Source organism: Perna viridis, chromosome 9 (assembly GCF_037379345.1).
Source record: "Perna viridis isolate PV_CMFRI_1.1 ecotype Kerala chromosome 9, ASM3737934v1, whole genome shotgun sequence".
NCBI lineage: Eukaryota > Metazoa > Mollusca > Bivalvia > Mytilida > Mytilidae > Perna > Perna viridis.
The window spans coordinates 40105746-40128373 of NC_142453.1; the positions used below are offsets into that span (position 1 = coordinate 40105746).

At 32.4% G+C, this 22628-nt stretch overlaps 1 protein-coding gene across 2 annotated transcripts in view; it reads right to left on the reverse strand.

Annotated features, from left to right (window-relative positions):
* Positions 1–1284: 1284 nt before the first annotated feature.
* LOC148608493 (uncharacterized) overlaps positions 1285–22628 on the reverse strand; it is a 45140-nt gene continuing 23796 nt past the window's right edge. For both annotated transcript variants that reach the window (XM_088547301.1, XM_088547302.1), the window contains exons 5-10: positions 22175–22320; positions 13978–14114; positions 13247–13325; positions 5241–5409; positions 1741–1918; positions 1285–1444 (exon numbers count right to left, since the gene is read on the reverse strand). In XM_088547301.1, coding sequence (XP_088403427.1) covers positions 1374–1444; positions 1741–1918; positions 5241–5409; positions 13247–13325; positions 13978–14114; positions 22175–22320 — 780 coding nt within the window. In that variant the 3' untranslated portion in view covers positions 1285–1373. The remainder of the gene's footprint in view (positions 1445–1740; positions 1919–5240; positions 5410–13246; positions 13326–13977; positions 14115–22174; positions 22321–22628) is intronic.

Sequence of the window (22628 nt, forward strand, 5' to 3'; positions counted from 1 at the left end):
CAACAATCATTGTGTTGGTCATTAATTGCCCGAGTGTCCTTATATTAATTGTTATGATTTTTTATAAGAAGTTGTCATCGATCTAGTGCTGGTGACTTATTTCTTTTCTGTCGGAGCATTTCAGATTTTCTACACTTTTTGAAGATCTTATGGTGACCTACAGTTATACACTGGTACATGGGTTGCGTTTTACAATATCCGTTCTTTTTTTTTTTTTTTTGTTTTATCTATTTGTATTTTATTGTAATTTTATTTACTGTTACTACTTTGTATGTTTTATTTTGGTTATTTAAAGTCCTTTGTTTTTCTTTGTTCTTTGAATTTCTGGCTTTTGACCTTGGATTTCCTTTTTTTTTTAACTCTAACAAATAGGCTTCTAGAACAGGGTTATGTTGCTACAAGATTGAAGTCATCACTACTAAAAAAACTTTCCTTTCATCTATGGCAACACCTGTTCGGCTCCTGCGTATGGAGTGTTCATATCACAACTCATACGTTATGCCAGAGCTTGCCGAAACTACGCAGACTTTTTGTATCGCGCTAGAACTCTAACAAATAGGCTTCTGGAACAGGGCTATGTTGCTACAAGATTGAAGTCATCACTGCAGAAGTTTTGTGGTCGTCATCATGAACTCGTGGATCGTTGTAGTGTATCCATCCGCACCATGAAAACTGATTTAATTAAGGGGTTATAGTTTTCCTTTCCTCGTTTGTCTACCCCGTACTTGACTTTTTGTGATCAACTCGGCAGGTATTTCTAGAAAAGCAGAGAACGTTTACCCTACCGGTGCACCTGGTCCATGCTCACAGTATTCAGTGGACTCCGAGTCTTTTGATCGCCGCTATAACCTTGGTTCCCTTGATTACTCTTCTGATATACGCTAGAATTCTGGTTCCCTTGTTTACTTTTTTAAGCTCTCAGTATAGTGACATATCGATAAAAATCGAGTGTATCTAAATAGAAAAAAACTCGTTCCCAATACAAACACTTTGAGCATTCTCTTAGTACAAGTAAATGCATTTTGGCCAAAGACTTCCCTGATGACAATGATTTACCACACAAACTAATAAATATCATATCTATATGAGCCCATGGAGAATCTACATTTTCTTATCAAAACATTGATTTTAACATTTATCTTTTGAAAGGTAGTACTTCATTGTATATTGGGAATCGCTAAATAGCTAGAAAAGTATTTAGACTCAATAACATAGTGTTTTACATCTCATGATAATGTGTATATCCCATACATTTTACAATGTGCGTTATACAAAACAAAAAAGTGACAGCTTGAATCGTTTAATCGTAGATGCATCATTAAGGAAAAATGAACTTTATATTGGGTGACATTTTAGTTGACTGTATTTGTTTTTCATGAGTTTCTTTGAAGAGTGCTTATAATCCAGATTCCAGCCATCGTAAGGAAAATATAAGGCGAAGTAGCTGTAAAAATTGAAAATCTTAATAATTAGAAATGAACAAATGGATATTGGAAATAAAACCTCATGTAGAATTTTAGCTATTTAACAAATTTGACAATGAACTTTTGAAACTGTAGGTGTTCATTAATTTGATTTTTGTCGTTTTGTGGATTAGTTTGTGGATTCTTTGGCTTGGAGCTCTCGTGGTTATCACACAATATTTACTTGTAACACACGCATTAATTGATATTCCAAAATACTTTTCATTTGATTACTTTCTTTGTAAATTCATTATATTTGTTGACAAATTGTTTATACCTGAGCTACTATTTGGTGAGAAAGAGTCATCAACGATCGTAAATGCAGCAGTAGCTGAGTTGACACGGTTTTTTGAAGTTTGATTGAACTGTGTTTCTGCATATCGTCGTCTTCTTCGTCCACCCAGATCGTTCTTTGCAGTAGTAGTTGTTGTAGACGCAGGTGTTGTTGTAAAACACTGTGCAAATGGTAAAGTGTTAAAAGTCAAGCTTCCTATTTAAAATCGTATTCCGTCAATATCATTTCATAAAAAAAACGTATTGTAATATATATGAACAATTCAGTTAGCTTTTTTAAGAAATCTTCCATTCAATTGATTAATTACGTGATACAATGGTGAATTGAGAATTATAGTTTAAACTACTTTAACTATTAAAGAAAAACGTATTTTCGTGTTTTGTTTTAGCTCAATGTTTCTGTGTTGTTTTAATGAACGTGTACTTAGGTGAAATCTCTTTCTTGGAATTTAGGATAAATGTTTAGAAAATTAAGATAAAAGATGACAAATTTTAACAAACGACAAATTTAAAAGGTCCAACTAACATACAGTCATTTTTACTCGATTAGCAAACTTAAGTAATCATCTCGATACAATGTCCGAAGCTACTGATGAGAGCAATTCTAACCTCTAACAAAACTGTCCTAGAACTGTCAGAAGAACAGTTCTATGAACGTTCTACTGCCAACTCTTCTGACAGTTATAGCAAAGTCAGTTCTTTTAGTATTTATCGTAAAGAACTGCTCTCGTACTAGATTTGCAGAAGGATTAGGATATAATTACTTTAAATATCATATAAAGGATCCAGGGTTGTAACAATTTAGTTTAAATTCGATCGCGATGATAGAGGCGAAATTAAGAACAATTCAATACATTTATGCTCCCCCGTGTGATCGAAATAATCAGTTTTCTGCAAGAAACTCTTCTGAATAAAAAATAATTTGAAATAAATAATAACAATTTCGTCCGAAAAATAAGCTCGAAATATGTAACGTTTCCTAACCAACAATATATCAATCATTAATTTTCCTTAGAATAATTATTCAAATTTAATCTGAATATATATTATACTTGATATGTATATTTTGAAACAAAAATATAAAAATTGCAGAACTTATTTTGGTTTTTCATGTCAAAGTATGCTGAAAAACTGAGACACGAAGAATTAAAACAGTAAATTTACTTTTTATTCCAATATTATGGTTTTCTAAAAAAAAATAAGAGTACTTAATCACAACATTTATAGCATTTCATCCAGTTTTAAGGCTTTCACAAATACGTATATTGTTCCCGGTAAGAATCTGATATAGTTTCTGAACATTTTATGGGTAATCTTATATATTTAAATTAACAAGGAAATTTTCAGATGCTGCACAGTGTTTAGCTCTTATTATTCCTTTGTATGTCAATTTTTAGGTATACATCTAATTTTAGATTTAAGCAGGAAAACAAAGTGCTCGCACACATGAATGATACCCAGATTTCCATTATTTCTCTTCCCTGATATATTAATATATTATTGGTAATGTTCATAATTGAATCTTCTACTAGTAAAATTTTAAGACGTTTCACAGCTTTTAGCCTTACTAAAGAAGAAAAATAGGACTAAATGCATTATATAGCTTTTCATCCAATATTTAGGTTTTTGCAGGGAAGTAAAGTGCTCCCACTCATCAACGATGCTAAAAAAGACTATATTTTCTTTTATGGTATATTTTAAATATTTCATGCGTATATTCCTTGCTTTAAAAAGTATGTCAACAAAATTAAAATAATACTCAAACTAAAAAAGTGACATTTTACTTTTTCTTTCCATATTTGAGGTTTTCAAACAATATTATGGCACTAGCAAAAGCTTAAAGAAATAGGACAAGACGTATTCCCTTCATAGCTTTTTGTCTAATTTTGAGGTTTTAAATGAAAATAAGCGATTACATTCTTCAAAGATACTAAAAATTCAAATATTCCATCTTATGAATGCTGTACTGGTAATGTGCCATTTTTACATATTTAACCACGACAAGAGATATTTACAAACTGATACATCAGCATAGATACACTGAAACTATTTGAAGTTTTGAAAGAATTATCAAGGGAAGCAAGGTTATAGCGGTAATCAAAAGAATGCAGACCAGGGACAAACACCAGACATGGAAAACAGACATACACAACAAAGAACATAAAGTAACTAAAATCATACATACAAAGTAACAAAAGCAAATTAGCAACTCGGACTCCACAAAAAACTGGGAGCATGGACCAACTAAAATAAACTGCTAGAACGATCAGAAGCGCTGGCTCTAGAACTATTCTATGATACTTTTAGACCTGTCCTAGAGCCGACTCTTCTGACAAATTAGAATTGATCTCATCTGTATATATTATTTATCGCATGTGACATTAGTTTAAGAAAGTCGCTTAAGACTTTTACTATAAAAATGCAAAAGATAACTGTATATATTTTATTACAGAGTAATGAAGGGAACTAAAGTTATAGCAGTAATCAAAAGAATGTAATCCAGGGGCAAAGACCAGACAAGGAAAACAGACATTCGCAACAAAGAACGTAAAATAACTAAAATCATACACACAAAGTAACAAAAGCAGATGAGCAACTCGGACTCCACTACAAACTAGGACCATGGACCAGGTCCACCGGTAGTGTAAGCGTCCTCTCCTTTTCTAGAAAGACCCGCCGAGTTCCTCATAAAAAGTCAAGTCCGGGGTAGACAAACCAGAAAAGGAAAACTATGACCCGTTGAATAAATCAGTTTTCATGAAGCAGATGGGTACACCATAACGATCCACGAGTTCATGAGGACGACTATAAAACGTCTGTAGTGATGACTTCAATCTTGAAGCAACATAGCCCTGTTCCAGAAGTCTATTGGTTAGAGTTCTAGCGCAATACCAAAAGTCTGCGTAGTTTTGGCAAGTTCTGGCAAAACTTATGAGTTGTGATATGAACACACCATACGCATGTGCTAAAGGGATATTGCCATATATGAAAGGTAAGTTCAAAATTAATGAAAGGTCATCACGTTTGTCGTAAAGTTTTGTCAATAGTTTTCTTTTCCATCGATTTTTAAGTGTAGGTCAAGATATGAAGCTGGCTTCACTGTGTCTGTAGTATCCTTTATCTCAAGTTCTTTGTGGTAGATTGTTTAAAGACAATAGGTCATCTATATAGCGGAAACTGACATTAAGGATCTAGCCAAACGATATTCTTTCTTTCGGATCAGATCAGCTATAAAGTCAGCTTCATAAGAGTGAAGGAATAGGTCAGCAAGTAAACGAGCACGATTTGTTCCCATTGGAATGCCAACCGTTTGTTGAAAAACACGTCTACCACACTAGACAAATATATTGTCGATTAAAAATGCCATTATTTTGTAAACATCTCCCTCTGTATATTTGGAAGATGATTTGGAATTATTTCTTACAAAGTATGAGGAATCTCTACAAAAAAAACTATATATTAAAGTTTATTATCATTACTCACTTGCGGCGTACAAGTATTAGTTGTGTCCTTGGGACATATCATGGCCGTACATTCTATGGTGATTTCATTTGACTCTACAAATCTAAATCCATAGATTGTCGTTGTTGCAGTGTTGTTCTTTGAAAGAGTCCATTCTTGCAAACCAACAGCAATGTCTGAAGACTTACAGCTTTTTAATAAAAATAAATGTATAAATAAATAAGTATAATGATTTAAATTCAAAACAAATCAATTTTTCGCAAATGTGACTTTTCGCAAAGATAAAATACGATTATGTGTATGAATAGGTTTAAATTAAGAGTCAACCTATGAACAAAACCATGCAAAACTGGAAAAATCGTCCAAAAGCAGTTTTGGAATTGCCGGTAATTTTGTATAAGGAATGAAAGAGGTTATAAGAGATTCCAAAAAAATGTATATGATAATAACCAGACGTTGTTCTATTTCTAGTAACATCCTTGTTTAAATATAAAGGGTATTTCTTTAAAGATGTGCCGGATTTCAATTTGGACCACATTCATCAGTTATTTATGGTTGCTTTGTTGTGTGAAGTGACAAAATTTTATGTGAAAGTGTTAAATTTACATCAAAAAAGTGGAAATTAGTCACTCATTTGGCCTTCAGTGAAAATTGGCCGTGTGCCAAGTTTCCGCCCAATAAACGAAACTTCATTCGACCAGTCATCGATAATCAAAAAGCCTATACAAGCTAAATTATCGCTTAAATTTGTCATAGTTGTAATCGAAAGGAAGAAAATAAATTTTATTTAAATACTATAAAGTTTCATGCAGGGAATTTGATAATTTTTCAAAATGTAAAATAGCCGCATCTTTGGCGAAAATGGGACAATTCTTAAGCGATTTTTTCAGCCATTACGCAAGGTATATAAATATACCCATTCAAATTTTATACCAGAAGTGCAGAAATAATTGATTTCGAATCAATTAAACACAGCATGGCGTATAAAACGCATTGAAAACCATTTTCTTAGAACCTGTACAAATGGGACGAGTTAGTCTTGGTACGATATAGTCCAGTGCACTGGATGACGTTCCCTTCCCTTGTACATGTATTTCCCATTAAAAAAGGCCTACTATGTTTTAGTTTAAAAAGATTTATTCATAAGTACCTACTGATATGAATTGGAATGTGTACTTATATTCCGAATTACAGAAAATGAATGTATCGCAAACTGTTCGTCGAGATGTTCGTCGTTCCTTAGTATACAAAGGACCGATCATTTTATCAAGGAGAAAGTTTTGTTTATATATCTTCAATATTCAGTAACAGGGTATCACATGAAGGTGCTTACATGCATGTACAAATGAACATCATACTTTTACTGTTTTTTGGCTTGACTTGATTACAATAAGTTTATGCTAAACATCTGAGACACTCTCATATTTAACTGGACCTGCAAATCATGGCATTATTATGCATGTCATAAAGGCAAGTTTATTTGCATATTCATTATTGAACATGTAAGCTAGGACAAGGACACACTGTGTTTGTGTATAAAAGTATAATTACTCGAAGGAAAATGGAACGATTAAAAGCATATTACTGATTATTAGGTTAGGTACTTTTAGTTTTGTTGTACAAATACAAATACAAATATATTATTGTACCAATATATTTACAATAAATGGTGATTACCCATAACCAATTAGACAATGGTCGAAACAGGCATGCTCAACCACATTAATATGTGTATAAATTCAAAAATAATAAAAAAAAAAAGAAAATGAAAAAATGGGTAAAATATTCATTGTAACAGTTTTAGAAAGCTTATTTTTCATTCAATTTTTTTCCCTTTTCAAATCTGTTGAAATGCGAATTAACAGAATTTACATAGAATTTAGCATTTACAGGTTATTGGGGTCCAAAGTCGGGTCACATCACAAAACTTTTTTTTAAATTTTTTTCAACTTAAATTGAACTTCATGATTTGTGTGATATTTTACCCGAACCAGTTGAGCTGTAAGTTCCTTTGTTTCAAAACTAACAAACCTTTTTATTTAACTATAAATTAAGGGGTAACATCAATAGGTTTCAGACTGTTTGGACCTCCATATACATGTTTACAGGTATATGTGGTGGCTACTAACAGAGCATAATTTGCTTGATCTGTTTGGGGTTTTACCTCTATAGGCATGTTTAGCAACAAGGAAGTATTTCATTTTCTGTTATAATTTGTATATATTGTTATGCCTTAATTTGAGCAGAAGTTTACAAAAGGAAAAAGACCCTTACCTAAATTTTCCCCAAGACAATGTGGATAAAAATAACCAGTACATATACACATGTAAATTTACTGCAATGCTAAATACCAGATATGCTTGATTATTTATTTGAATTCTATCTTAATATTATTAGATTTTTAATATACAAAATATTTAGAAAAGTTAGTATTTTATAAGAGGGACGGGCCACACGAGGTCTACATGTATCAATCTACATATGTCAATAAATTTTAATATTCATGTTAACGAATTCTGTCTCTACAATATAAAATGCACAAGCTTGTGATATTTGATATCTAAATACATTTACATGTGTATGTATTTTTAATCAAACAACTAAATGCCAAGTATATGTAAATCGGTATTAATCTATCTAATGTAGTAGTGTATGTTTTAAACATGGTTATGATGGAGAGAGTACATTGTAACCACACACCTCCGACCTGGTTAAGCACTTAGTAGACAATCATTCATGATTGTTTATTAACTTTAATATGTACATGTAAAAACTATGTGGTATTTGAGAAATTGTTGCTGTCTTTATAGATGGTTTACAATACATTAAAAAAAAACCTGCAACTGTTTAAAGTCATCAATTCCGGAAGGCTTTTAACCCACATGCAAAATATCAAAAAGCTATACTATTTGTATATGTCAAAAGATAAAAGAATTATCATATTTATACATATTAAAACCGGGGCACAAATTGTTGCATTAAAACAGCCACATTGAACACAAATTTTTACCTAAAGGTCAAAGTTTAAGGTGAATTGTCACAAATCCTGGTATTCAACACATCGTCATGATGCTGTATCTACCCCCATGCTAAATATCAAAATTCTATCTTGAAAGAAAAACAAACAAGTTAAAGAGAAAAATGGTTGACATGATTTAAATAGGCAGATGGACGCACAGACAGATTGAGGGTTGTATGACATCCACCATATTTTGATACTACTTAGAATTTTATAGGTTTATATTACGTTTATATTATCATGTTTTACCTTCTCCAATAATTTTTTTCACCCTTAAAGCTAACAAAAAAATAAAGAAACAAGCACATTCACATGAGGTAGAAAACTGCCGTTTTCTCATTTTCATATTTCCCCCAAAATCGTGGCTACTTCAAAGTGTCCTTTTATTGTCATATCTGAAATGCACAGCATCCTCTAAAAGGATGTGTCGTATTTGGTATAAACAAGTCAGCTTGTTAAAAGTGTTATTTTAGGAAATACGGGGCGTTGAAATGATGGAAAAATGACAATTTTCTTAATGTTGGCATTTGGCCAAAATTAAAGGCCAAATATTTTTTTTCAAGGTCATTATCAGAACCTATATATGCGTTACGTTTAATAGAGTTGCACACACATAGCTGAAAAAACATTGGTTAAGAAAAGGGCAAGTAAAGGCTAAATACCTAATTTTGGATCTTCTTTTACATATCTCAACCACAAAAAATACCATCTTCAAGGGAATTTCCTTAAAACAAAATGGCGGCACTGACTAGTATACATTTTAGGATTATTGAATGAATATTGGTTAATATTTTCCCGGTCAGATATCACATATCGTGCGAGTGAAATATGATACTCTGTGATGGCCAATATTTATATTTTTACTAACGTTCGAAAATAAGTCTAAATATGACAAAACTGCCAATATATTACAAAATATAAAAATGCATCAATACGAGATTACGAGATACGTCATATTGGCCTGGTTAAAATCCATATTTACGTAGGCCAATATGGCGTGTTGGACTAGTTAGTCGATAAAAGAATAGTTGTAATATTGTCCATATTGGCTGATTTATTGGCCCATGGCTAGCAATACAAAATATATTGCACGATAGTTCTTAATGGATTTAATAGGACAAAAAATATCACTTTATATTAAGAAGTAAATTTTCCAAAACAAAACATCATGACATGTCTAAAAAATGTATCACTTACGATATTGACCTGCTGACAGGTATTAAAAATGACTTAAGTTTTCGAATTTAATGCGCCTACAGGATATACGGATATATCTTGTATCAACAGAAAGATAAATCAATGTAGTTTTTAAAATATCATTCTTTTCTTAGTAAAATTTGGTAGAGTTTTCTGCTATTTTGCATTAATTAGAGGACGGCCAAAGATACAATATACTTTTAAGATATTCAAGCTAAACCGTTCATTTCAGGTAGTGGAAATCATATAACACGTCAAACGGATATGTATAGAATTTTAAAAAATGTAAAAAATAATTTTTTTTTTCAGGCAAAATTGACCATTTATTCACTTAACAAAATTGCCTCTAAAATGGTTGCATTTTTAGCGCATTCACAATGATCATGAGATAATAAGACGCCGTAGAATGTTACAATGTATATCTAAGAGTTATCAAGGGAACTAAGGTTATAGCGGTAATCAAAAGAATGTAATCCAGGGACAAAGACCAGACATGGAAAACAGATATACACAACATTCAGTACATCTAATTATTCTGTACTGAAAAACAAATAGAATAAACACAAAAATATCGATTCGATCTGCAACATCAGCTTTGCAAAATTAGTTTGAAGTTAATTTGTACATATTTAAACTATCTCTATATTAAATACAAAAAATACCAGTTTTATATAATGTATATTAATTTCGATAAGCTGTACACGTGTTTCAAGGAGTAATCTCTCATCAGAGCATTAAAATCAAATATGTTTTTACCATATTCAAATCTTGTCAAATTTGGAATACTGCAAGATGTCATAAGTTGTAAAATACGAAATCCCTTCCCGAACAGCCTGTCCTGTTTCCGAACTGTTGGTATAATAGAAGAGCATGAATATTATCTGAAGTAAGTGCGTTTTAAGCAGATAAATAACAGTTCTTTTTTCTTTTATCTTATTTTTTTTCTGTTACTCAACAATTGAGCGCCCAACAATGTTCGTTTGGAATAAATTGAAACGAAGAACAGGATATCCATTATCCAGAAAAAAAACACCTTAAATACAAAAACAGTCATAAGAATAACATACACGTGTACATATATTTAAATAATCAATTAGCAACCCAGGCTTGACATAAAATGGGAGTTTAAACAAGTTCATAGGTAGGATATTAATCTTAACGCCTTTTCGCGGTTTTTCCTTAAGCGCCTTGTGATCTGTTCTTATATAGATGATGGATGGAAAATGGATGTTACAGAGATTTTTTATATGGATAATTTTAAATAAAATTGGCCTTAACTTTTATTAAGACTGATCAAAAGTTTCTTTATTAGTGGCTTATTATCGGCATCGAGCTTTAATAGCATCTTCGCTAAGCAAGGATTACGGTCCTATCCCTCTTTTTGTATAAAGGGAGGGGATAGGACCGTAATATTAGTCATGCAAAGATGCTTTAAGAGTTGCGATGAATCCGAGACTCAGTTTTATATTAGTTTGTATTTATGTTTTAACAAAAACAAGTTTGCGAAGTGAATCATAAAGTGACTCACGTACTCATTCTTTACATGAATCAGACAGACTTGATTGGCCTCCCAAAAGTTAAAATGATGACATCTTAAATGTTCCAAACAACTTTCATACCAAAGTACGAAAACAGAAAAAAAGAGATATTTGTTTATAGCACAAACCACTTACCACAACTGTTCTGTTCATATATGTTAAGGTTGCAAAAAAGTAAGTTGATACCAACTTATAGGCAGTAAATAGCAAATTTTACCACCTCTATATAAATGACTTCATCAGAGCTCTTTCTTTTTCTAAAATTCTTGATCTTGACTAATATTCTATAACGACTATATATGTTACCATTCTGTTCTATTCATGGATTCTTTTTGAGAGTAAAGAGTAACTAAGGGAAAGGAGATTTTAGAGGAAATCCATAGAATGTAATCCACGGAAAAATAGCAGACATGGAAAACGGACACACGCAACCAATAACATAAGATAACCAAAATACGTATACAGTAAAAGAAAAGTAAATGGGCAACTTGGATCAAAAACTAGGAGCATGAACCAGGTGCACCGGTCGGGTACTCGTCCTCTACTTTTATAGAAAACACCCGCCAAGTTGTTCATAAAAATGTCCAGTCAAGTGTAGACGAATGAGGAAATGAAAACTATGACACTATGAACAAATCAGTTTTCATGGTGCCGATGGATACACAGTACGGATCCACGAGTTCATCATTACGACCATATACATTTTTGTAGTAATGACTTCAATCTTGTAGGAAAAAAATCTTTAGAAATTCTGTTGCATCTGAAAATCCTTAACGGTAATTTTTTTAACAACTCGGTTAGTTTAATCCGTTCAGAGCAATGGAAGATCCAGAGGGGTGTAGCGGGTTGGCTTCCATTTATATTGGAAAATTAGTCATTTTCATTTATAAAATTGACAAAAAAATTGATAATTACTGTCTCAGCACCTTGCTCCCTTTTTTTCTGAGGAACCTCCCTTTTTAAAGTGTTTGAATCCGCCCCTGCAAAGGATATTGCATTACAACTTTTATCCTGGGGCACAGTTAAAATAATAGTAAACAACATCACTATAAATAAATGATGTGACAACATGCATATACATGTATGCACATGCTTCCAAGTTCAAAGTTCATAGTTTATGTCTTTTGAGGATTATAACGAAATCCAGCCTTGTCACGAACCTCCGAGTCTCATTTTTTTTTAGTTTGAGAATCCCTGTTTCATGTTTGAATCTTATACGTTTTATTGGAAGTCCAAGCATATAAAGACAATTGCACAAAACGTAGAAAAGACTATGTATGACTTTTGTATGTACAAAAAAAATCACAAAATCTTAAAGTTTTATGTAAGAGTAATCAAGTAACCCAAGGTTATAGCGGTAATCAAAAGAATGTAATCCAGGGACAAAGACCAGACATGGAAAACAGACATACACAACAAAGAACATAAAGTAACTAAAATCATACATACAAAGTATCAAAAGTAAATGAGCAACTCGGACTCCACTAAAAACTGGGAGCATGGACCAGGTGCACCGGTAGGGTAAGCGTCCTCTGCTTTTCTAGAAACACCCGCCGAGTTGCTCATAAAAAATCAAGTCCGGGGTAGACAAACGAGGGAGGGAAAACTATGACCCGTTGAATAAATCAGTTTTCATGGTGCTGATGGATACACCATAACGATCCACGAGTTATAATCATTGAAAAAAACACTAAAATACCACCAATGTTAGGGCATTTTTGTTCAGTGTTTAAATAGTCAACTTTTGACCTTTGTCGGCAAAAGTTGTTCTATTTTACATTTTTAAAATTCTATTCGTGTGGTGTTTTCTGATACCTACAAAGCACGATATCTTTTAAATTTCTTATCAAAGTGTATTGTGGCCGATGATCTTTTAATCCTTCTATAATTAATGCAAAATAGCAGAAAACTACTACTTTTCAGTAAGAAAAAAAGATATCCAAAATCTACATATTGACACATAATTTAGCCGTTGTACCCTAAATTGTTGTATATAGGGTAAAGACTACCATTTATTTTCAACAACGAAAACCTCTCATGCATAACAATGAGGACAAAAAATAGTTACAATATCTACACTATTAAAAAAGCGTAATGATTTTATTATGTAAAACAAGAAATATGATAACTGTGCATCATATTGATATACCAGGGGATGGTAATCAAAATATAAATCGGTCTTCGGTTTTAAATTCATCAACACTTAATCGAGAAGGAGACTAACGAGACTAACGAGACCTAGTGCACAATAATATATATCAAAGTAAACTTACTTTTCCCATAATGCGTATTCTTCATTCGTGTGTGATGTAGGATATGCCTTGCACTTTATTGGGTACACCTGATAATTGCCTGAAAATATTTTCAACAAACTGAGTTAATAAAAATTAATTCATAAAAGACATATTATTTTAACATTGTTAAACTGCAATAAAAACTATAACTATTAAAACCTATGATTAAAATCTTACACTTACTATCTATGTCATTTCTCTTGAAATATATTTTAGCCCCCCCCCCCCAAATTTCATTTAGTCTGCTCTAAATAATATCACGATTGTAGCCGCATTAGTATTGCTAGATTATAATGGATTGCACTTTCTTGTCGCATAAGCTCGGGACATGATTCCCTTACCGAATATCAGTTTTGTTTTTCAGTGGGAGTCCATTTTGCCATTGCTTTACTCTTTTGTGTGACGTCTTGTTTCCCTTATCCTTAGTTTTTATGTGAAATCAATTGTGTGCGGTCCTTTACATGGCATATGTAGATCGTCTTTGTTTCATGTATTCATGTTTTTGAATTTTGTAGGATCTACCCACTGCTCACGTTTCGGTATTTGGTTGCGATATTGAATTTGCATAATAATAGACGTGCGTTCAAAAGCAAAATATCTTCTAAAATAAACCTTTTCGAAATAGAAAAAAAAAAAAACTTTAACCTGCTGTTCTGTATTTTCCAGCTTTGTATATTTGAAAGAAAAGTACAGTGAAGTTGTAAAATTACCTGAGTATTCTAATTTTAAGGTAAGTTCTTCTCCAATTTTAGCTGTTTGAGCAGATTTTCCGCCTTTGTCAGTAATTGTTAATTGTAGTTGTGTAGAAGGAGTGGGAGCCGTTCTAGTAATGGTTTGTTCTGTAGCACTAGAAAATAAGTATTTTTGCATTCCTATAAAATTCGGGAACTTAGGTTCACAGAAAAAAAAAAAACAAAAATAATTGTATGTTTTTGTTTTATTTCTTCCACATTTTTATAAATACATGAATGGTTAATTCTGAGGGAGCGGGGCTTGACATATTTTGAATAAATAAATAATCTGTCTCTCATATGATGGAAAATAAATTATGGCCTTATTTCAGTCCAAAAATAAATATGTTTACATTTACAGGTGCTTGGAAATGGATATTATGATCCTGCCTAAAAACTTCGACTTTTTATTGGATCGCTACGCTCGTCAAACTGATTAATTTATAGTCCATGGACTAGAGTTAACTGTGTACCCCTCCCATTCATCGAATTAATGATGATCTTTGGGTACCTTTATACCGCCCATTTAAGAAGCAATTTGTCGCCAAAGAATATTCTCGGTTCTTTTTCAGTATAAGTCTTTCTTTGTATCCCCAGGGTAAAAAATCGACTTTTCTTACTCTATTGTTCAAGCGTGTAAGTCATCCCTGAAGGGTCAAATATGAAAAAAAACCTTTATGGTAAATATATGAATTGAAAAAAGGAACAGATATTGGGAAACACAGCCAATACACGATCAAACCTATAACATTTATTTAAATAGTAAATTCTTACAAAAATCACCAAATGTTTTTTTCAAAAAGTATAAAAAGCAGCTTTCAGTAAGCTCTGAAATGCCAAATCAACATGAAATCAAATCCATGGCACATACATGTTACAAAACGATGGAACTCCTTCAAATTAACATAAAAGTCAATTATCGACAACAATATGCATTAATTATCAACATCACCTGACTATAGGTGCGTGTCCGCGGGGGGAGGGGTTTACTAGTTTATAAGGCCTTAACCATCCCCTTTTAAATAGAGTTATCAAGGGAACCCAGGTTATAGCGGTAATCAAGAGAATGTTATCCAGGGACAAAGACCAGACATGGATAAAAGACATTCACAACAAAGAACATAGAGTAACTAAACTCATACATACAAAGTAATAAAAGCAAATAAGCAACTCGGACTCCACTAAAAACTGGGAGCATGGACCAGGTGCACCGGTAGGGTAAGCGTCCTCTGCTTTTCCAGAACACCTGCCTAGTTGCTCATAAAAAGTGATGTTTAGTCAAAAAGTAACTAAAACCACAAACGACCGAAATATTAATAAAAACATCCACATACAATATATAGACAAAATGAAATTTTAAATTAAGGAACGATCGCAGTTACCGAAAGCTAGCTCTGGACATAATTTATAATCCTAAAGCCCAATGACTCAGCTTTTCAATGGTAACAAAAACTTTGCGATAAAGCGTAAGGTTATAGAGTGATTTCGGACTAATAATCTAGTACGCTTACGTGATACTTTTTTTAATGAATGATTTAGCCATAATGTCAATAGTGTTTGACAGGTGTCGCGGAATTCATACTGTTATAACTTAATTTTTTGGGGGTGCCTTCTTATTACCCTTATCATCAGTTTGTTTACATAATCTTTCATTCGGTTCGTCACTTGTGTATGTAGATCGTCTCTGTTTAATGTGTTCACGTTTAAGCCATGTTTGTTGATTGTGACGTATTAGAATCATCCTACGGTTGAAGCTTCGTTATTTTTGTCGATATTAAATGCAAAAAATGTTTCTCAACTGAACCGAAATATTGCTTAAATTACATTTTTCGAATGTCAAACAAAGCTTCAGCATAAAACAGCTTATTTCGTATCGTATTCTTCGTTTAGTTGTATCACAGGTAATACTTCTTGGGTTCTTTTGATGACTTTTGCCGATTTTCAAAGTCAGAATGTATCAAAATTTGCTAAAATTTAATTTTGGAAGTTACCGAACAAAGTCCTATAAATTCGACTATACTAAATATTACAAGACCATTGTTACAGATATTGATGTTTTAGGAATTATAGATTTTCTTCAGATTCACATTTTTTGTCAATTTCTTAAAATACCTTATTTCAGACCAGCTTATATATGATAGAGAACCTTTAATATAATGTCTTATAAGCTTTTAAATGAGCCCACGCAATAACAAAATTTGAACTACATATGGATTAAAACAACTGCCGTCCATACCGGTGAAAATACCATCTCAGTTTGAACAAAATGTAAAACAGACAAGTTGGAAACAATGTGGTGCAAATATCGATGTATCCAACATATGTGCTCATTCCAAGCCCTTAATTCTCAGATAAAGGTAATAATCATCTGAAAGAGCGGAGTAATCGGAATTTCAGATTTTCTTCCAAACCATTTGTAATTGATATTTATCTTGAAATGTTTCATTTTAAACAAGTTTTACCCATTTGATAACAAATGAATAGCATCTGAGCTTTCTAATGTGCTAAGATTTGAATACAATTAAACATATTCAACGCGGTTTTTGTAATAGAGTAATCAAGGGAACCAAGGTTATAGCGGTAATCAAAAGAATGTAATCCAGGGACAAAGACCAGACAGGGGAAAGCAGACACATACAACAAAGAACACAAAGCAACCAAAATCACACATACAAAGTAACGAAAGCAAATGAGCAACTCGGACTCCACTAAAAACTGGAAGCATGGACCAGGTGCACCGGTAGGGTAAGCGTCCTCTGCATTTTAAGAAACACCCGCCGAGTTGTTCATAAAAAGTCAAGTCCGGGTTAGACAAACGAGGGAAGGAAAACTATGACCCGTTGAATAAATCAGTTTAGTTTTCATGGTGCTGATGGATACACCATAACGATCCAGGAGTTCGTGATAACGACCATAAAACTTCTGTAGTGATGACTTTAATCTTATAGCAACAAGAATAATCAAGGGAACCAAGATTCTGGCGGAATTCAAAAGAATGTAATCATACAAACACAACAAAGAACATAAAAATTACTAAAATAATACAAACAAAGTGACAAAAGTAAATAAGCAATTCGGACTCCACTAAAAAAGTAGAAATAGTGCCTTAAATGTCATCTTTACAATGTTTTAATTCAAAATTTTAGCATTTTTGTTCATGTTAAGGTATTTTTTAGGTGTAGAGGTGGCATTGTTTCACCTTAGTGAATAGTTCAGATATTGATAAATTGGGCTAATTTGAAAGTCATTATATGAAGCTACTGTGTCATATAAAAATAAATTGAACAAAACCGGGTAAAATAGAAGAAAATATGAAATTCTGAAATTTTCCTTATCACGATTAAGTAATAGTATTTCCAAAATCGATAACTTAACGCCTTAAACTTAGTCGGTACGTAGGATAAAAAAAACAGTAATAAACATAAATGTCAAAATGTGAGTTTTACAGGTTTGGCTTATGAAAGAACATTTTATTTCATACACAACCTATTTCCGAAGGGTTGGTAAATATTTTAACATTCTAGGAAAATTCTTCTTACATGAAAAAGTAATCCAAGGACAAAGACCAGACATTGAAAACAGACATACACAACAAAGATTATAAAGTAACTAAAATCACAAATACAAAGTAACAAAAGCAAATGAGCAAAAAATGGGAGCATGGACCAGGTGTACGGGTAGGGTAAGAGAAGTTCCTTTTCTAGAAACGAGAAAAGAAAAAAAAATACCCGTTGAATAAATCATTTTTCATGGTGCAGATGGATACACCATAACGATCCACGAGTTCATGATGACGACCATAGAACGTTTGTAGTGATGACTTCAATTTTGTAGCAACATAACCCTGTTCCAGAAGCCAAGTTCTAGCGCGATACAAAAAGTCTGCGTAGTTTCAGCAAGCTCTGGCATAACGTATGAGTTGTGATTTGAACACTCCATACGCAGGTGCTGAAGGGATGGTGCCACAGATGAATCGATTTCTAAGTGTAGGTCAAGATATTTGGCTGACTTCACAGTGTCTTTAGTATCCTTTATCTCAAGTTCTTTAGGATAGATGCGCTGTATCAAAGTCCCAAAATTAGGATTGTTTAAAGATAATACGTCATCTATATAGCGGAAACTGACATTAAAGGATCTAGCTTAACGATATTCTTTCTTTCAGATCAGATCAGCTATGAAGTCAGCCTCATAAGAGTGAAGGAGAAGGTTAGCAAGTAAAGGAGCACAATTTGGTCCCATAGGAATGCCGACCATTTGTTGAAAAAAAAAACGTCCACCACAATGGACAGATATTTTGTCGAATAAAATTTTCAGCATTTTGTAAACATCTTCCTCTGTATATTTGGAAGATGATTTGGAATTATTTCTTACAAAGTATGAAGAATCTCTACCAAGAACTATATATTTGTATCTAGGTGTACCATCTTTTTTGGAAATACAACAATGTATAATGTTTATAAGTCGGGAGTTTATCTGAGTATGGGGAATAGAATTAAACAGTGTTAAAAAATCATAGGTTTTAACGCTATTCTTTGTTTTATAATGTAGAAAGTGAATTTATCTATTGAATGAAACCAGATTTGAGACTTTGTCGTCTAGAATTAAATTTGTTTCTTAAATATTCGAAAATCCCATTTTTAGCAATTCTTGATACTATCTGGCTTTTAAAAAATGGCAAAATTCATCAAAATAATCCCAGATGTATCAATTCAGACAATACTTTGCTGAAAATACCGAACAACCATTTCTTATTAATTATTTTTACTATAGGCTTTTGGCTCGTTGTAAGCAATTATAATTGGTTAGCATGCTTGGAATGAAATTCTCATAACTTTGTTTCTAAACTAAAGTTGTTTTTTTTTAAAATGTATGATCGTGTTACTGTTGCTTCAAAAATTACCATATTATAAACTTGCATATCGTTCAAACGAAATTTTGGAGAAAAAAAGAAATGTATGTGATTTTGAATGGAGGTAATTAATTGACACATTAGAAAGCAGTAGCACACGCACTTTTTAGAAAAGATAACACGTTTTTATCAGCATCATAGGGACGTTCCCTCTTAGAATCTTTTTAATAAAGATTTCAATTTAATATAGTAAGGTAGCAGTCCATGTAAGAATCATACAAAATAAATAATTCATGCAAAAAAAGTGTACATTGTTATTTTTTTCCTAACTTGTTTATTTTGGTTCTTAATCATATCCTACAGTGATACAAGCTCTAATTGACCCAAGCTCTGAAAATCACTCTAGACGCAGCATTATTCTCAGCTAAGGAAATGCCAAGTCGAGAAAATGTGAATGATTTTACGCAACGTCTTCCAATTGTCACGACGTATGATGTGAGTAATTTTCGAGGATTTCGAAAGAACCATCTGCAGCGGTTAGTAAAAAAAATAATGAACAACTGCCGCTGTAGGCCTGTATGCAATTGAGTCAGGACATGGAAAATTAAATCTACCTGCTTATAAAAGAAAAGGTTTATAGAAAATGTTCACGCCAAAAATGCCCCTATATAATGAACTATTTGTTTTTAGACCAAATTGAACTGATTGCAAAGATAAAACACATATAGCGTCGCCCTTTACACATTTCTAAGCTGGACTGCTACTTATTTATTTTTAACTTATTGAAGTGTTTCTTGTTTTCCGTTATTGAAAGCTGTGAGACTTAGACTGATTTTCTGTTGTTTTTTTTCTTTCACACAAAACAAGCAAACTGATAAAAACGTTAAACATCGACCTATCAGTGTTGATCGTCTGAATATAGCTGAAATATTGCTGCTCGGACGCTAAACCCCAACAAACAAACATCAGTGTTGATAATTTCAATCATGTCTATCACAATTCACTCAGCCTTTTGAACAGTATGTTAAACTTGTATATAAAGTAATAAATTCAAATTTGTGAAATTTTGCCATTATCGCCATTTTAAGACGGGTATCCGCAATAAATGCAATTAAAACACCATAAATTTGAAAAAAATATGAAATATATGGGTTAACTTTTTTTTCAAATCACACGAAGTTGAACCATTTGAGGTTGGTACTTTACTATAGTTCATGCAGGGTGACCCTATTTATTTTATTTCTATACAATGTTGTATCTGCCTGTTGCTGGTACGGATAATCACGCTAGGAACACTGTGGAATTGTCTCTTCAGCTTCTTATTTAAATTTCCACTACATCATTCAGTATATAGTTATAACTTTTATCTAAGATTTCAACCAATGAATAATTTCAAGAATACATCAAATTCAAGTAGAAATGAGATAAACAATAAGCGAAAAAAGTAATATCGGAAATATTTATGAACTTTTAATATGCAAAATAAATTTATGCTGATTATTACATATCTTGATCAATTCAAAAATCTTTGTGTTCTGTAAAAATGAATATTTGCGAACATATTATTTCAGTATCGGGAAAAGTAGGTACGGGTAACACAATTATTATTCAATCCAATTCAGTTTGACACCGTTGGGAACTAGGCACATGAAGTAGTCTTGCTTTAGTCGCTACACCATTAGTGTAAGATGTATTTATCGTTTAAACGTCTGGGCAACAAAAGGGTCATTTTGGTGCAAATATAACAACAATAATTGTTTTACTGTGCATAACTTAGTATCTTCGACTTAAACTACCTCTACTATATATTTTACTGATATGTTTTGCAAGTATCATCATTAAATATAAAAGAAAACATCATCATTAAATATAACATAAAACACATACAGTCATTTAATCACTGTAACCCTTGTATCTGTTTGCAAGCACGTACGAGAACGTATTGAAACGTAATCCGACGTATTGATAATGCGACCAAATTCTGCACATTAAACCGTTATGTGAGAGAAAATTTATAGTGTTAGTAAAGTCAAATAAATAAAGAAGTAAAGTTACTGCATAAGTCATGTAACTCAATTTGCTAAACACCAGTTTTGCATTAAACTGTCATTGAATAAGAACTGGTCCTCTTATGTACGTCCCGATACGTTGAGAAATGTCAAAATGCGGTTGTTCTCTTCTATAGTGTATTAACATCTTCGGAACCGCTGTGCAATCTTCTAGACTTATTTATGACAGAAATCGAAAGTATGATATAATTTAATAATAAAATAGTATAATGCCATAGGAACTTTAATTTAGAACACAATGTGTGGTAGTACGGGACATTTCATCTAAGTGTTATTATATAAGATAGAGTATCAAATAAATAATGCATGTCACAACATATAAATTAGTGCAGGCGGTGTTGCCATAGATGTCACAACGGTTTGAGTTCAAGTTCCGGAGAGGAAACGATTAAAAATTTGCATCGCAAATTTGAGTTCTAACTTCGTTGGGAATTTTTCATACCCTTCTATAAGTTTATATTATCTTCCCTGTATCAATTTGATCCGATGGAGCAGTGTAGAGAGTAGAGTCGTCACATTCTAAGACGTTTGTATAATATTGATTTGTTGTGACATGCATTATTAATTTGATCCTATATCCTACATAATAACACCTAAATGAACTGCCCCGTACTACCATACATCTTGAACTAAGTTGCAGCCCTAGTTTAATCCTACGAGGAGGAATGACCCGGTCAGCGAAAAGCTATATTTTTATACAGCCTAGCTAGCTGGCCGAGTGGTCTATGGCGCTGGACTCTGTGCAGGCAGTATTGCCATAGATGTCACAGGGGTATGCGTTCGAGTCCCACGAAGAGAAAGACCAAAAATCGGCATCGCAAATTTTACAGTTTTAACATCGATGGGAATTTTCAGACCCTTCTATAAGTTCACATTATCTTCCCTGTGTCAATTTGATCCGATGGAGCAGTGAAGCGAATAGAATCGTCATTATCTGAGACGTTAATATATATATATATATATATATATATATATATATATATATATATATATATATATATATATATATAGTATCTTGAGTATATGAAATATTTTTTTCTTAATTTATTTATTTTTTTATAAACAATAAATTGTTGTATTCTCATATGAGTATAAACAATAACTAACATAGCCAAATTATAGTGAAAATAACTAAACTGTTTTATATGAGACAAAAATAAATTTCGCACCTGAATAAAAATTGTTAGAACCAATTCATTACTCCCCTCCCCACCCACCCACCCCTTTATCGCCCCCATAAAAAATATACATGACTTACCTATTGAATATGAACTTTGCAGTAGCTGTTTTCTGAAAACCATCGAGTTTCAAACATTCCAACCTATAGACTGATGCATTATTCCCACCAAATACGGTTTGTTTCGTCTCAACAGGACTTGAAATAATAGTTATATTGTTTTTGTGCTATAAAAGAAGCATTGAAATAAAAAAAAGTGTGCGATAGTGTGCAATAAAATAGCCTTCTTGACTAATATTGATTTGGAATATATCATCAGAAGACTTTCTTTTAGAATACAAATAGAACACGATTTACAAAGCATACACACATTTAATGTTTTTACAAATCCAAAATCTAGGACGCACACACACACACACGTATACACATAAATGCAACATTTTCGATTTTTTTTTAAATCATGAAAAGTGTACAAATTCTGAAAATTTTAATACTTTGCATAATTCAAAATGAATTTCCTTTTTTTCAAAAAGTA